This window comes from Salvelinus alpinus, chromosome 11 (genome assembly GCF_045679555.1).
Source record: "Salvelinus alpinus chromosome 11, SLU_Salpinus.1, whole genome shotgun sequence".
NCBI lineage: Eukaryota > Metazoa > Chordata > Actinopteri > Salmoniformes > Salmonidae > Salvelinus > Salvelinus alpinus.
Genome location: NC_092096.1, coordinates 67,369,251 through 67,387,228, shown reverse-complemented (window position 1 = coordinate 67,387,228; position 17,978 = coordinate 67,369,251). Strand labels below are relative to the sequence as shown.

General features: G+C 46.1%; 1 protein-coding gene and 1 long non-coding RNA gene across 2 annotated transcripts in view; both read left to right on the top strand.

The window, feature by feature from the left end:
- The window catches only part of arap2 (ArfGAP with RhoGAP domain, ankyrin repeat and PH domain 2), a 199,645-nt gene that overhangs the window by 18,302 nt on the left and 163,365 nt on the right, over positions 1-17,978 (top strand). Inside the window, exons 6-7 of the mRNA XM_071334049.1 lie at positions 920-1,327; positions 4,361-4,430. Of these exons, the coding sequence (XP_071190150.1) occupies positions 920-1,327; positions 4,361-4,430 (478 nt within the window). The remainder of the gene's footprint in view (positions 1-919; positions 1,328-4,360; positions 4,431-17,978) is intronic.
- LOC139534684 (uncharacterized) lies at positions 5,986-9,142 on the top strand. The gene is made up of 3 exons (XR_011666981.1): positions 5,986-8,125; positions 8,480-8,588; positions 8,677-9,142. It is a non-coding gene; the product is annotated as an uncharacterized lncRNA (long non-coding RNA).

The window sequence follows — 17,978 nt, the reverse complement described above, 5'->3', positions numbered from 1 at the left end:
AGATGACACCATTCTGTATACATCTGGCCCTTCCTTGGACACTGTGCTATCTATCCTCCAAACGAGCTTCAATGCCATACAGCACTCCTTCCGTGGCCTCCAACTGCTCTTAAACGCTAGTAAAACCTGCATTTGCATGCTTTTCAACCGTTCGCTACCCGCCCGCCCAACTAGCATCACTACTCAGGACTGTTCTGACCTAGAATACGTGGACAACTACAAGTACTTAGTTGTCTGGTAGACTGTAAACTCTCCTTCCAGACTCACATCAAACATCTCCAATCCAAAATCAAATCTAGAATCTGCTTTCTATTTCGCAACAAAGCCTTCTTCACTCTCGCCAACTCACACCAATACTGTACTCAGCAAATTGGATGTAGTCTATCACAGTGCCATCCGTTTTGTTACCAAAGCACCTTATACCACCCACCACTGCGACCTATATGCTCTAGTCAGCTGGCCCTCGCTACATATTCGTCGCCAGACCCACTGTCTCCAGGTCATCTATAAGTCTATGCTAGGTAAAGCTCCACCTTATCTCAGCTCACTGGTCACGATAACAACACCCACCCGTAGCACGCGCTCCAGCAGGTATATCTCACTGGTCATTTTAAAAGGCTAATTGATCATTAGAAAACTTGTGCAATTATGTTAGCACAGCTGAAAACTGTTTTTTGATTAAAGAAGCACTAAATCTGGCCTTCTTTAGACTAGTTGAGTATCTGGAGCATCAGCATTTGTGGGTTCAATTACAGGCTCAAAATGTCCAGAAACAAATAACTTTCTTCTGAAACTCCTCAGTCTATACTTGTTATGAGAAATGAAGACTATTCCATGTATATATATATTTGATTGATTTATATATATGTATTGTTTGATTGATTTATTAAATGCAACTCAACGTCACCCTATCCCACAGAAAGAAGCATGGTAAGATCAAGGAGTCCAGGAATAGCAACAAGACACAGGTCCCTCCACCTACTTCAACGGTCCACAACCTCTATGAAGATGACTACTCTATAGTGGAAGAGTGCACCACCAGTTGGGAACTATCCAATCATGCTTGGCCTAATGCTGCTACGGCGACCCCGGAGCCCCTCCTCTCCGGCCCCCTGCCCGGCCCCGCCCTCTCCCAGGTCGTTCCCATGACAATGGTGGTGTGTGACCTCTACTCGGAGCCCTTTGACACGCTGGGTGGTCTGGTGAAGAATACGTTACCCGTGTTACCCGCAGGCCACGCGGATACTATCTCCCCTTATGCCTGCTTCTACGGGGCCCCTAAGACCAAACTCAAGATGGGGTGGCTGGAAAAGCTCTCACCGCAAGGGTAAGACCACATGATGAAATAGAACATCACATAGTAGTATTCTATTATACTATTCTATTATGGTATGCATTAGTTGAAGCTCAATGTTACATATAAATTCCCCTACCATCATATCTAAGCCAATATCACACCAATGTCGATGAAAATTCACAAATCAACTTGATTGGAGGTACACAACACACACCGTGCCTATCGTCATGTGCCGTCCGGCTGTTACAGAGAAAAACATACTGTCACGCCCTGACCATAGATTGCTTTGTGTGTTTCTACGTTTTGTTTGGTCAGGGTGTGATGTGGGTGGGCATTCTATGTTGTATGTCTAGGTTGTTTATTTCTGTGTTTGGCCTAGTATGGTTCCCAATCAGAGGCAGGTGTCAGTCGTTGTCTCTGATTGGGAGCCATATTTAGGTAGCCTGTTTTTCTTTGTGTTTTGGTGGGTGGTGTTTCCTGTGTCTGTGTTTTCACCATACGGGACTGTTTCTTTTTTTTCTTCAGTATTTTGCACTTCGTTATTTTGTATTGTTTAGTGTTCAGTTTTATAATAATTAAAATGGACACTTACAACGCTGCACATTGGTCCGACATGTCATACTCCTCTTCAGACGAGGACGAAACCCGTTACACATACCGGATTTTTAACAGGGTCGTTAGCAATTGAGTTTTCTGCGTCTACCTAGCTCAAATTCTACATGTCGGATTAAAACTAAACTATAGCGCCCAAGAAGAAGAAGTTAAGTGACCTTTTGGATTTAAAACATTTAAGGATTCAAATCAAATCAAACTTTATTTGTCACATGCTCCAAATACAACATGTGTCGACCTTACCGTGAAATGCTTACTTACAAGCCCTTAACCAACAATGCAGTTCAAGAAATTGAGTTAAGAAAATATTTATGAAATAAACTAAACTAAAAAATAAATAAAAAATGTCATCGCTCTCACATGCACATTTCCGTCTGTTAAGAATCAACGATGTGCTACCTTTTTGTAGCATTTCTGACATCTTTTCAGCCAAATCGCAGAGCTCTAACTGGGTCAACTCAGTTGCTCGGCAACAACACAGCTGACACATCCTGCCAGTTGTAAGAAGTAGCTGAGAACAAACCTAGGCTACTGTAGCTAGCTACCTGTATGGTGGTATTCAAGCTGAGAATAATAAATACAAAAAATATATTTTGATTAGCTAGCTAATGTTATCGAGCTAACGTTTCTTGTCCAAAGTCCAGCAGCTAGCCTCTGTAGCTAGCTAGCTAACACCAGTCAGCTGAAAGCTATCTAATTAGCTACCGAACAGGCAAAGAAAGGTAGCAAGCTATATATTTTTTTATGGAAGGTTTGTTACAAAAATATCTTCAGCCACTAGCTAGTTAGAGACAGATAAACAGCTGACAACAACAGCTCAACACAGAAGCTAGATAACGATAGCTAGCTCACGTCCAAATGCAGGTCCTACATTTTCCCACAAAACATAGCTAGCTAGCTACATCAGTTCAAAACCAACACCAGTGGTGCAGCACTAGGGGTGGGGGGAGGGGCTAATGCCAGATTATATAAATGTGTAAGATTTACAAGCTGTAAAAGGAACATGTATGATGTGGCCCTAGTGTACGAGGGGGATCTTTTTGTTTCGTCTTTATGGCTGAGGTATACGACCTTCAAAGGTCATTAACTTATAACCGTTTTATTTTATTTTGCTTTCAATTGGAATTGAGTCATATTTTACATTATAAACTGGATAGTTCGTTCCCTGAATGCTGATTGTCTGACCACAAGTATGACAAAGCATTTATTTTTACTGCTCTAAATAGGTTGGTAGCCAGTTTATAATAGCAATAAGGCACCTCAGGGGTTTGTGGTATATGGCCAATATACCACGGCTAAGGGCTGTGTCCAGGCACTCCGTGTTGTGTCGTGCTAAGAATAGTCCTTGGCCTTTGTATATTGGCCATGCCATATACCACACCCCCTCGTACCTTATTGCATAAATGTAAGAATGTCACAATGAATTGAATTATTCACCCTCTGAAAACGACAGAAAATTACTTTTTGACTATCCATGGTAAATTCTAACATACTTTAATAGTTAGTTCAAAACTGATTTGAGCTATTAGAGGGCAACAGCCACCAGACCAGTGTTTAAACCAGCAACCCTTGCAGTTATGCATGCACAACACCTGTGCCATTAATGCCCAGACCTTTTGGCAGAGGCCAAATTAAAGGTTACACTTACACCTGTGGCAGACTTATTTTTTGTTTTTACGTCTTTCGTTTTTTTACACCAGCTTCAAACAGCTGAAAGTACAATACTTTGGGTTATTTATAATATATTTCAGAGCGGTTTAGATGATAGAATAATTCTCTACACTATACGTTGCTTGTTTTGTCACAGAAACTGAAATTAGGCGAACTATTAGAATTTTAGAAACCAGGAAATGGAGGAGCGATTTTTCTGCATAGTGTACCTTTTAAATACCCAGGCGTTGTAAGACCTGGCATGCGTCTGCAATGTAGTCGTGCAGGAACTCGACCAATGAATACCCAGAATCCTTAAGTGGTTAAACAGAGCTTCTTGTTCCTGTTCTCATCCTCTTCTGTTTAGGTATGAGAAACCTAACCTTATTTTAGTTTACACAACCTCAGAGCAAAGCAGCGGTTTCTTTTATAGTTATCTGTATTTCTCTGTGTGTTTATGCTTTCATAGTTCCTCTTACAAAGAAAAATCTGTCACTTCCCTTTTTTGTTTTGTGCCCTTCTTCTGAAACCACATGATTAGCATAAAGTTGTCAACCTGCCTTAGTTTGAGATGTTGAATATTCATCTATTTTAACAGCATAACAGCATATGGTTTTACTGTACCATATGGCAGGCTTGTGTGTGATACTATTCTACTGTACAGAATGAACTTGATTGAACTTGTCTTGTGATTGGGTGGAGATGCTGTTCTGTAGTAGTTCATAGCAACGCTTTTCATTTTTTTTATTGTTTACATACGTACTACTTCCAGCTCTTCAACTTTCCTTCTTTCGCTTTCAGAAACTGTGTTTTTCAGAAAAGATGGGTGAAGTTTGATGGAGAGAACCTCTCTTATTACAACAATGATAAGGTCAGTCACACACACACACACACACACACAAACACCAAGTGCTTTCACCTAACATTTTGCACGCTAACACTACCACACTAACAGGCATGTCTTCTAATCAACCACACACGTTCATATCCTCATCCTACACACACACACACCTCCACACATCACATCTTCATTATCTGATGAAAGGTATTCTGTACCACTATGATAGTAGGTACAGTACCTACAGTGAGGTCCAAAAGTATTTGGACAGTAATACATTGTTTTGTTGTTTTGGTGCTGTGGTGTAAAATGGGGAGGGGGGGGGCTTATGTACAATAAGCGCTTCATTTCTAAACAGTTCACCCGATGAGGATGAAAATGCCTTCAAATAAATCTGGCTGTCTGGACTAATATTATAGTAATTGTATAATTTTACACCCAACGTGCTGAAGAAAAGAAAGACAAGTCACTGTCCAAAGACAGATACAGCCCATCCATCCCTCTGATCCATCTATCCACCCACACATTCACCCCTCTAATCCATCCACACCTCTGATCCATCCACCCTCTGATCCATCGACACCTCTGATCCATCCACCCTCTGATCCATCCACCCTCTGATCCACCCATCCCTCTGATCCATCTATCCACCCACACATTCACCCCTCTGATCCATCCACCCCTCTAATCCATCCACACCTCTGATCCATCCACCCTCTGATCCATCCACCCTCTGATCCATCCACACCTCTAATCCATCCACACCTCTGATCCATCCACACCTCTGATCCATCAACCCCTCTGATCCATCCACCCCTCTAATCCATCCACACCTCTGATCCATCCACACCTCTGATCCATCCAACCCTCTGATCCATCGACACCTCTGATCCATCCATCCTCTGATCCACCCAACCCTCTGATCCATCCACACATCCATCCACCCCTCTAATCCATCCACACCTCTGATCCATCCACCCTCTGATCCATCCATCCTCTGATCCATCCACACCTCTAATCCATCCACACCTCTGATCCATCCACCCTCTGATCCACCCAACCCTCTGATCCATCCACCCTCTGATCCATCCACCCTCTAATCCATCCACCCTCTGATCCATCCATCCTCTGATCCATCCACACCTCTGATCCATCCACCCTCTGATCCATCCACCCTCTGATCCATCCACCCCTCTGATCCATCCACCCTCTGATCCACCCAACCCTCTGATCCATCCACCCCTCTGATCCATCCACCCTCTGATCCATCCACCTCTCTGATCCATCCACCCTCTGATCCATCCACACCTCTGATCCATCCACCCTCTGATCCATCCACCCTCTGATCCATCCACCCCTCTGATCCATCCACCCCTCTGATCCATCCACCCCTCTGATCCAAACACCCTCTGATCCACCCACCTCTCTGATCCATCCACCCTCTGATCCATCCACCCCTCTGATCCATCCACCCCTCTGATCCAAACACCCTCTGATCCACCCACCTCTCTGATCCATCCACCCTCTGATCCATCCACCCCTCTGATCCATCCACCCCTCTGATCCAAACACCCTCTGATCCACCCACCCCTCTGATCCATCCACCCTCTGATCCATACAACCCTCTGATCCACCCACACATCCATCCAACCCTCTGATCCATCAACCCCTCTGATCCATCCACCCCTCTAATCCATCCACCCCTCTGATCCATCCACCCTCTGATCCACCCACACATCCATCCAACCCTCTGATCCATCCACCCTCTGATCCATACAACCCTCTGATCCACCCACACATCCATCCAACCCTCTGATCCATCCAACCCTCTGATCCACCCACCCACAAATCCACCCCTCTGATCCATCCACCCTCTGATCCACCCACACATCCATCCAACCCTCTGATCCATCCACCCTCTGATCCATACAACCCTCTGATCCACCCACCCACAAATCCACCCCTCTGATCCATCCACCCTCTGATCCATCCACACATCCATCCAACCCTCTGATCCATCCAACCCTCTGATCCACCCACCCACAAATCCACCCCTCTGATCCATCCACCCTCTGATCCACCCACACATCCATCCAACCCTCTGATCCATCCAACCCTCTGATCCACCCACCCACAAATCCACCCCTCTGATCCATCCACCCCCTGATCCATCCACACATCCATCCACCCTCTAATCCATCCACCGACTGATCCATCCACCCTCTGATCCATCCAAACCTCTGATCCATCGATCCACCCACACATCCAAACCTCTGATCCATCCACCCACACATCCAAACCTCTGATCCATCGATCCACCCACACATCCAACCCTCTGATCCATCCACCCACACATCCAAACCTCTGATCCATCGATCCACCCACACATCCAACCCTCTGATCCATCCACCCACACATCCAAACCTCTGATCCATCCACCCACACATCCAACCCTCTGATCCATCGATCCACACATCCAAACCTCTGATCCATCCACCCACACATCCAACCCTCTGATCCATCCACCCACACATCCAACCCTCTGATCCATCCACCCACACATCCAAACCTCTGATCCATCCACCCACACATCCAACCCTCTGATCCATCGATCCACACATCCAAACCTCTGATCCATCCACCCACACATCCAACCCTCTGATCCATCCACCCACACATCCAAACCTCCGCTAAGACTCTTCCTAGAGCTGGCCGCCCAGCCAAACTGAGCAATCGGGAAGAAGGGCCTTGGTCAGGGAGGTGACCAAGAACCCGATGGTCACTCTGACAGAGCTCCAGAGTTCCTCTGTGGAGATGGGAAAACCTTCCAGAAGGACAACCATCTCTGAAGCACTCCACCAATCAGGCCTTTTATGATAAGAGTGGCCAGACGGAAGCCACTCCTCCTAAACGGAACACAACAGCCCGCTTGGAGATTTTCCAAAGGCACCGAAAGACTCTCAGACCATGAGAAACACGATTATCTGGTCTGATGAAACCAAGATTGAACTCTTTGGCCTGAATGCCAAGTATCACGTCTGGAGGAAACCTGCCACCATCCCTACAGTGAAGCATGAATGTGGCAGCATCATGCTGTGGGGATGTTTTTCAGCAGCATGGACTGGGAGACTAGTCAGGATGGAGGCAAAGATGAACAAAACAAAGTACAGAGATCCTTGATGAAAACCTGTTCCAGAGCACTCAGAACGTCAGACTGGGATGAACGTTCACCTTACAACAGGACAACGACCCTAAGCACACAGCCAAGAAAATGCAGGAGTGGCTTCGGGACAAGTCTGTGAATGTCCTTGATTGGGCCAGCCAGAGCCCGGACTTGAACCGATCTAACATCTCTGGAGAGACCAGAAAATCGCTGTGCAGCGACTAGGGTTGCAAAGGTCCGGAAACTTTCCAGTAAATTTCTGGAATATTTTCAGGACATTTTCCATGGGAAGTTAAGCCTGGGAATTTGGGGAATTTTGCTTAAATTCCTCAAAAAAGTTAGCTTATAACAGTGAACCTTTTTTGTGGGATACACGTAAGTCAAGTCTAGATCTTGAGGCATATTTTGCTTAAACTATCCCCAATTCAATGGAATTGCGACCCTCTGCATGCACAGTGCATTCTTCCATCACATGTACAGCTGATTCTCAAGATCTTGCACACCAGTGAGATGCTAATGAGCCCACAATACTACACTGTCTGAGCCAAGGACTACATGTTTTCTGGTAAGTTTAGGTTACAATACTGGGAGGGGTGAACATTTTTTATATGACATACATTATTTTTTTGTTAACTAGTAAATAGTAGCCTACAGCAAAGTGTGTTTAAATCATTTCTAACTTAACAATTTCTGCTAGTTAGTTTTTACTACCATGTGGGTTTTAGCTGGCTTGAGCCTACTAACTGAGGAGTGTTAATTCACCTGTTTCCATACATGTCTTGGAGCTCTACTGACATGTTTGTATACATGTTTCAAGTTAAAACATTTATTTTACAAAGGAGTTGTTTTAATCTAACTATTAATTTGTACATGGAATTGTATTTGTTTAAAAAAAAAAACATGTCATCATGTTTGACAGTCTCCTGGAGCGGAAGGAATCTCTCCAAGAAAATGCCATATCACAGTCTGCCGATATGGACAGCCCCATCAAGAGGATCCCCCTGGATGATGTATTTTGGGAGAGAGTGGTAAGCAGCCTGAAACCTATAGCAGTAGACATTGCACGGATTGAGGGAGACAATGCCATCCTGTCTGATGTTCAGATTCTGCTTGCAGATGTAAGAGAAGAAATCCGTATTGCCCTGCCCACATCACTGTTGCTCCAAGCAGAGGAAACTGCAGTTCTGAAATTAATCAAAAAGCATGAAGACTTCTGCCTGAAGCCCATACACGCCACAGCGTACATGTTGGACTCCAAGAATGCTGGCAAGAGCATCCTGTCTGGTGCAGAGATCAACAAGGCCTATGGTGTCATCACTATCGTGTCTCGCCACCTTGGCCTGGATGAGGGCAAGGATCTTGGCAGTCTGGCGAAGTACACTTCCAAGCAAGGGCTTTGGGATGGAGATGCAATATGGCAGTCGTGCCAACATATCTCATCAGCCACCTGGTGGAAGGGACTTTGTGGATCTGAGGCTCTTTCCCCTGTTGCCTCCATCATCCTCCAAATCCCACCAACATCAGCTGCCTCAGAGCGCAACTGGTCCTTGTTTGGGAACACACACACCAAAGCACGCAACAGGCTGACCAATACAAGGTTTGAAAAATTGGTGGCCATCTGGGAAAATGTGAGGCTTTTTGAGCTTGACAACGAGCCATCCTGAACAAGGTTGGAAAGTGACAGTGAAGATGAGGCCTCAGAATCTGATGTTCAAGAGGTGGACATTGAGGAGGTCCAGGGAGAAGACGTTGAAGCCTGAGAGGAAGACAACCAAGGCTTTATTTTCTAGACTATCATTTTACAGATGTATGTTGAAAACGTTTTTGGGAGATGCGATGGATCATTGGGGATCATTCAATATTCCCTTTCTTTTGTTGTTCAGTGAAATCATCCCATGTGAAGAGTCAACTCATTTAATTAAAGTTCAATTCGTAACAAATTATTGTGATTTTTTTTCTATTGGAAGGATTGAATCATTTGGAAGTATGTCTACTTATGATAAGGTAAAAGGTTTATGTTTCTGTCTCCATATGATAGGGTAAATATATCCAATACAAAAAACATCTACATTTTAAATGGTATTCATATTAATTTGCATATATTCCCGTTAATTCCCACGGAAAGTGTACACCTAAGAAAATTCCCCAAAATGTGCAACCCTAGGTACAAAACCTATAGAGGTTTTGAGTGACGCTCCACAGCCAACCTGACAGAGCTTGAGAGGATCTGCAGAGAAACTCCTCAAGTACTGGTGTGCCAAGCTTGTACCGTCATACCCAAGAAGACTCGATGCTGTAATCGCTGCCAAAGGTGCTTCAACAAAGTACTGAGTAAAGGGTCTGAATACTTATGTGAATGTGGTATTTCCTTTATTGATTTTTTATACATTTGGAAATATTTCTAAAAACCTGTTTTTGCTTTGTCATTATGGGGTATTGTGATGCCATTATGGGGTATTGTGATGCCATTATGGGGTATTGTGATGTCATTATGGGGTATTGTGATGTCATTATGGGGTATTGTGATGTCATTATGGGGTATTGCGATGTAATTATGGGGTATTGTGTGTAGATTGATGAGGGAAAAAACTATTTCATCCATTTTAGAATAAGGTAACAAAATGTGGAAAAAGTCAAGGGGTCTGAATACATTCTGAATGCACTGTATATACCTAAGTATGTGGACACCCCTTCAAATAATGGATTTGGCTATTTTAGCCACACCCATTGCTGACATGTATACAAAATCGAGCACACAGCCATGCAATCTCCATAGACAAACATTGCCAGTAGAATGGCCTTATTGAAGAGCTCAGTAACTTTCAACGTAGCACTGTCATAGGATGCCACCTTTTCAACAAGTCAGTGCATCAAATTTCTGCCCTGTTAGAGCTGCCCCGGTCAACTGTAAGTCCTGTTATTGTGAAGTGGAAACGTCTAGGAGTAAAAGCGTCTCAGACGTGAAGTGGTAGGCCACACAAGCTCACAGAACGGGACCGCCGAGTGCTGAAGTGCGTAGTGTGTAAAAAATGTCTAACAGAGAGACAGACAGACAGACAGACAGACCAGAGAGAGAGACAGACAGACCAGAGACAGACAGACAGACAGACCAGAGACAGACAGACAGACCAGTGAGAGACAGTCAGACAGACAGACCAGCGAAAGAGACAGACAGACAGACAGAACAGAGAGAGTCAGACAGACAGACAGACGGACCTGAGAGTCAGAGAGACAGGCGGACCAGAGAGAGTCAGACAGACAGACGGACCAGAGAGAGTCAGACAGACAGACCAGAGACAGACAGACCGGAGAGAGAGAGACAGACAGACAGACAGACAGACAGACAGACAGACAGACAGACAGACAGACAGACAGACAGACCAGAGAGAGAGACAGACAGACCAGAGACAGACAGACAGACCAGAGACAGACAGACAGACCAGAGAGAGAGAGACCAGTGAGAGACAGTCAGACAGACAGACCCGAGAGAGTCAGACAGACAGACGGAACAGAGAGAGTCAGACAGGCTGACCACAGACAGACAGACAGACAGACAGACAGACAGACAGACAGACAGACAGACAGACAGACAGACCCGAGAGAGTCAGACAGACAGACAGACCCGAGAGAGTCAGACAGACAGACGGAACAGAGAGAGTCAGACAGGCTGACCACAGACAGACAGACAGACAGACAGACAGACAGACATACAGACAGACAGACAGACAGACAGACAGACAGACAGACAGACAGACAGACAGACAAATAAATAAAGGAATTTAACCTTCACATTTTTGGGGGTTTTGACATCAGACTGTTTATGAAGTTTTGTAGCTCTTGTTTTTACTGTCATCAGTTTTTTGACTGTTATGGAGCCAGAAAGTATTGCCTCTGAGCTAGACTATTCACACAGTAGACGGAACAGAAGTTTAAGGCTAGTGTATAGATGAGCGAGGTTTCCATTCTCTTTCATTCTGGTGGTTTGACTGAACCTTTTGTCTTTTTACCTTGTTGGCTTTGCAACTGACTTTCAGCAGACTTAACGTGTAGTGTAAAGAGAATGTGTTTCTGAATTTGTGTTTGTAACTTATTGATCTTGCCATAGACCCTCATCAGAGCAGGCAACTTATAACTGAGAATGGGAGACTATCTCTCTGAATGTGTGTGTGTGTGTGTTTGTTTCTCTTTGTGTGTTTCTGACTGTGTGTGTGTTTCTCTGTGTGTGTGTGTTTCTGATTGTGTGTGTGTGTGTGTTTCTGACTGTGTGTGTGTGTTTCTGACAATGTGTTTTTCTGACTGTGTGTGTGTGTGTGTTTCTGACTGTGTGTGTGTGTGTTTCTGACTGTGTGTGTGTGTGTTTCTTACTGTGTGTGTTTCTGACTGTGTGTGTTTCTGACTGTGTGTGTGTGTGTTTCTTACTGTGTGTGTTTCTGACTGTGTGTGTTTCTGACTGTGTGTGTTTCTGACTGTGTGTGTTTCTGACTGTGTGTGTTTCTGACTGTGTGTGTTTCTGACTGTGTGTGTTTCTGACTGTGTGTGTTTCTGACTGTGTGTGTGTGGTGTTCGTCGGCGCCCTCACTGTGCATCTCCCTGGGCTAGGCCTGCAATTTTTCGGCAGACAGGCAGACAGGCAGACAGGCAGCGTTGCAGCTTTGCCCAACATCACAATCAATAATGTAAACCTTGCCTGATGCCACTCGTTAATCACTTACTAATTACAGTTCCCCCTCTTTCTCCCCCTCTCTATTTTTCCATTGCGTTTGTCGGTTTATTTATTGGGACATGGTCGCTCGCAGCAATGGAAGTCAGTACAAGGGAGGGAGGGAGGGGAGGGAGGGAGGGGAGGGAGAGAGAGAGGGGAGGGAGGGAGGGGAGGGGAGGGAGGGAGAGAGGGGAGGGGGGGAGGGGAGGGGAGGGAGGGAGAGAGGGGAGGGGAGGGAGGGAGGGGAGGGAGAGAGGGGAGGGAGGGGAGGGAGGGGAGGGAGAGAGGGGAGGGAGGGAGGGGAGGGAGGGGAGAGAGGGGAGGGAGAGAGGGGAGAGGGAGAGAGAGGCGTCCACTCAGTGTTTTGCCCTCAGTATCACAGTGGGTGTTGGTTGTAGGCTTGGGTGTTAAGGAAGGGGAGTGTCAATGCCACTCCGACATTACCTGATCTAATATTTATGTCGTTCTTAATTCATTATTTTACTTTTAGATTTGTGTGTGTATTGTCGTGAATTGTTAGATACTACTGCACTGTTGGAGCTAGGAACACAAGCGTTTCACTACTCCTGCGATAACATCTGCTAAATATGTGTATGTGGCCAATAAAATTGTATTTGATTTGATTTAAAGGCGGTGTGGGGAGGGAGATAAGTAGTGTTTTGACTTTTTAAAGTAGGAAAGTGAATGCAGAGCAGGATCACAATCTGGGTGAAGGGAGAGGTTCGCTTCAGTCTATCTGCTCTGCTGTCTGTGATTGGTCAGGACTGATCCTACCTCACACCACTACGTTGGGGTCAGTGACCGGGTTACATGAAATTGGCACAAGGCAGGTTGGCACTCCCTCAATGCCAACTTTTGTCCGAGGCTGAGGGGGAACGCTGAAGAGTGTGGGGTTAGGGACACTGTGGGGTTAGGGACACTGTGGGGTTAGGGACACTGTGGGGATAGGAACACTGTGGGGATAGGGACACACTGGGGTTAGGGACACTGTGGGGATAGGGACACTGTGGGGTTAGGGACACTGTGGGGTTAGGGACACTGTGGGGATAGGGACACTGTGGGATTAGGGACACTGTGGGGTTAGGGACACTGTGGGGTTAGGGACACTGTGGGGTTATGGACACTGTGGGGATAGGGACACTGTGGGGATAGGGACACTGTGGGGATAGGGACACTGTGGGGATAGGGACACTGTGGGGTTAGGGACACTGTGGGGATAGGGGCACTGTGGGGATAGGGACACTGTGGGGTTAGGGACACTGTGGGGTTAGTGACACTGTGGGGATAGGGACACTGTGGGGTTAGGGACACTGTGGGGATAGGGACATTGTGGGGATAGGGACACTGTGGGGTTAGGGACACTGTGGGGATAGGGACACTGTGGGGTTAGGGACACTGTGGGGATAGGGACACTGTGGGGTTAGGGACACTGTGGGGATAGGGACACTGTGGGGATAGGGACACCGTGGGGATAGGGACACTGTGGGGATAGGGACACTGTGGGGTTAGGGACACTGTGGGGATAGGGACACTGTGGGGATAGGGACACTGTGGGGTTAGGGACACTGTGGGGTTAGGGACACTGTGGGTATAGGGACACCGTGGGGATAGGGACACCGTGGGGATAGGGACACCGTGGGGTTAGGGACACCGTGGGGTTAGGGACACTGTGGGGATAGGGACACTGTGGGGTTAGGGACACCGTGGGGATAGGGACACTGTGGGGATAGGGACACCGTGGGGTTAGGGACACCGTGGGGATAGGGATACCGTGGGGATAGGGACACCGTGGGGTTAGGGACACCGTGGGGATAGGGACACTGTGGGGATAGGGACACTGTGGGGATAGGGACACTGTGGGGATAGGGACGCTGTGGGGATAGGGACACTGTGGGAATAGGGCCACTGTGGGGTTAGGGACACTGTGGGGATAGGGACACCGTGGGGATAGGGACACTGTGGGGATAGGGATACCGTAGGGATAGGGACACCGTGGGGTTAGGGACACCGTGGGGATAGGGACACTGTGGGGATAGGGACACTGTGGGGATAGGGACACTGTGGGGATAGGGACGCTGTGGGGATAGGGACACTGTGGGAATAGGGCCACTGTGGGGTTAGGGACACTGTGGGGATAGGGACACCGTGGGGATAGGGACACTGTGGGGATAGGGACACCGTGGGGATAGGGACACTGTGGGAATAGGGACACTGTGGGGTTAGGGACACTGTGGGGATAGGGACACTGTGGGGATAGGGACACTGTGGGGTTAGGGACACTGTGGGGATAGGGACACTGTGGGGATAGGGACACTGTTGACTATGTGTGTGATAGGGCTATTGATTTCTTGTTAAGGACCTTGAGTTTGTTTATGAATGTAATTATTGCATCTGACTTTACCCAAATATGCAGGATTCCCACACGTTTGGAGTCTCCCAATGCATTGTGGGAAACTTTTGTTAACTTTACACTACTTTTCCTACTTTCACTCCTTCCATCTCTCTCACCCTCTCTGTCATCATCACCCCCTCTGTCATCATCACCCCCTACCTAGTTCTAAGGCTCTCCAATGTTCCCAGACTAAAGTAATCACCACCCTATGGTCTCCAGGCTGTGTGATATCATCAGTGGCGTGGGAGAGTTGAGAGAGTGGCGTTCTCAACTTCTCACTCCGCTCCCCGAGGGTTTCCCTAGACGGCGATAAGTGTCAATCACCTCCTTTCGTCAGATTTCGTCAACCTCTGACTCTCAGACATATAGGAGCCTCCAGGGGCCGAACGGGGCCCTCAACAGATCCCTTGGGGGAGCGATCTTATGTCACGTGAACCTGTCTGTCAGTTTTAGAAAGCGCTAGCCCCAAAGCTAGGATTTGGTGTGTGTGTGTGTGTGTGTGTGTGTGTGTGTTGAGGCAAAGGGGATGAGTGATCCGTCTGGCTGTCTGTGTGTTACTGCAAAGCCCCCTTAATGCAAAAATCTCTCTCTCTCTCTTCCTAACACCTCACTGTTCTTTATCTGAGCGTTTGTTTTTTAAATGACCATGGTATACAGTCTATTAATAAATATATCTCAATGTACATGGTATACAGTCTTTTTATGAAGTAGTGTTACTCCCTCTTTTTCAAAAAAACATTTTACACCTTACATTTGTTTGTTTATTTTATATAATTAACAGAATCACACTTAAGACCTAAAAGTGAAGTCATGGCTAATGAAGTACCAGCGTCTAATTGTTGTCAAGGGCATTTGCACGCAGTTCCAACGTATCACCAGTTGGTGTCACTATTACTCCACTGATATGTTCCAGGGTGTTGGTTGGTTGGTCTGAATCACTAGATTGACAATAAGTGTTTTCTATAGGAGCTTTTCTTTCCAGCCACATGCACACTCTATCATTGAAGGCTTTCAGCTCCATAGAGGTGTGTTAATTGCTTTCCTGAAGCATGTGACAAATAAAGACACACACACACACACACTATGATTCTCACACGCACACACACGCCTTAACGTAAGTACATATGCACATGACAACAGTCACTACAGTTATCCAAACAATAACCGGCTTGAGAAGTGGAGAAGGGTAAGAACAAGAACAAGTGAATGAACAACAAGGGAAAGAGAAGAACAAGTGAGAGGACAACACGGGAAAGAGAAGAGAAGAACAAGTGAGAGAACAACACGGGAAAGAGAAGAGAAGAACACGTGAGAGAACAACACGGGAAAGGAAAGAGAAGAACAAGTGAGAGAACAACACGGGAAAGGAAAGAGAAGAACAAGTGAGAGAACAACACGGGAAAGGAAAGAACAAGTGAGAGAACAACACGGAAAAGAGAAGAACAAGTGAGAGAACAACACGGGAAAGGAAAGAGAAGAACAAGTGAAAGAACAACACGGGAAAGGAAAGAACAAGTGAGAGAACAACATGGGAAAGGAAAGAGAAGAACAAGTGAGAGAACAACACGGGAAAGAGAAGAACAAGTGAGAGAACAACACGGGAAAGAGAAGAACAAGTGAGAGAACAACACGGAAAAGAGAAGAACAAGTGAGAGAACAACACGGGAAAGGAAAGAGAAGAACAAGTGAGAGAACAACACGGGAAAGAGAAGAACAAGTGAGAGAACAACACGTGAAAGAGAAGAACAAGTGAGAGAACAACACGGGAAAGAGAAGAACAAGTGAGAGAACAACACGGAAAAGAGAAGAACAAGTGAGAGAACAACACGGGAAAGGAAAGAGAAGAACAAGTGAGAGAACAACACAGGAAAGAGAAGAACAAGTGAGAGAACAACACGTGAAAGAGAAGAACAAGTGAGAGAACAACACGGGAAAGAGAAGAACAAGTGAGAGAACAACACGGGAAAGGAAAGAACAAGTGAGAGAACAACACGGGAAAGGAAAGAGAAGAACAAGTGAGAGAACAACACGGGAAAGAGAAGAACAAGTGAGAGAACAACACGGGAAAGGAAAGAGAAGGATGAGTAGAGCAGATGGCGGAGGAAGATCGAAGCGAGGGGGCGAGAGGAAAGAACAAGTGCAGTGCAGGAGAGACGGAGCGAGCAGTGGCGTATAAGGTGTGTCCATTATCTTGACTGAGAGAGAGGAAGGCCTCGTTTCTTCCAAGGCATTCCTCTGGGCCTAGCTGTCAAAACACACTGTATCAGCTCACTGTTTGACCACAACTTCTGTTGATCTCTGAATCAACAGCCCCTTCCTCCCTTCCTCCCTCCATCATAGTATTTACAGATGATGCTCACGTCTTCTTCCACATGACCCAAAAAACGTCATTATAACAATGAATTTAATCTAAACCACATTATATTAATGCCGCTTAGTGCTGATAATTGAGTCGTTCGTTCCCACTTGCGTTTATATTCCCATCTCCCCATACTCCATCTAAATGAAGACAGAGAGGAAAAGGGTGAGAGAGAGAGAGAGAGAATCGGAGCAAAAGTGAGAAACACAGAGAGCAGGGGAGAACCAGAGAGAAGTAGAGGTAGAGAGAGCTTTATTAAAAAGTTCACAGCCCTATGGTGGCTCAGTGCTACTATACTACAGGAGAGGTGCTCCGTGTCAGTAATTAGGCTGGTTAAAATCCCACCTTCATTTGAGTGGAAAGACCTCTCTTAGGCGATTTTCTATCTGCGCGTCTTTCTTTTTCGTTCTGCGACCATCTTCTGGTAGGGCTGCAGGTACACTACATGGCCAAAAGTATGTGGACAACCCTTCAAATTAGTGGATTCTGCTATTTCAGCCACACCAGTAAGTGACAGGAGTATAAAATTGTGCACTTAGCCATGCAATCTCCTTAGACCAACATTGGTAGTAGAATTGTCCGTACGTAAGAGCTCCGTGACTTTCAACGTGGCACCGTCATATGATGCCGCCTTCCCAACAATTCAGTTTGTCAAGTTTCTGCCCTGCTAGAGCTAGCCTGGTCAACTGTCAGTGTTGTTATTGTGACGTGGAAATGTCTAGGAGCAACAACGGCTCAGCCGTGAAGTGGTAGGCCACACAATCTCCCCGAACGGGAATGCCGAGTGCTCGCTCTTTCTTTCTTTCTTTCTCTCTTTCTGTCTTTCTCTCTTTCTTTCTTTCTCTCTTTCTGTCTTTCTCTCTTTCTTTCTTTCCCCTTTTCTGTCTTTCTCTCTTTCTCTCTTTCTCTCTTTCTCTCTCTCTCAAATTTATCTACCTCACTCTCCCCAGAAAGCAGGAGTCCTT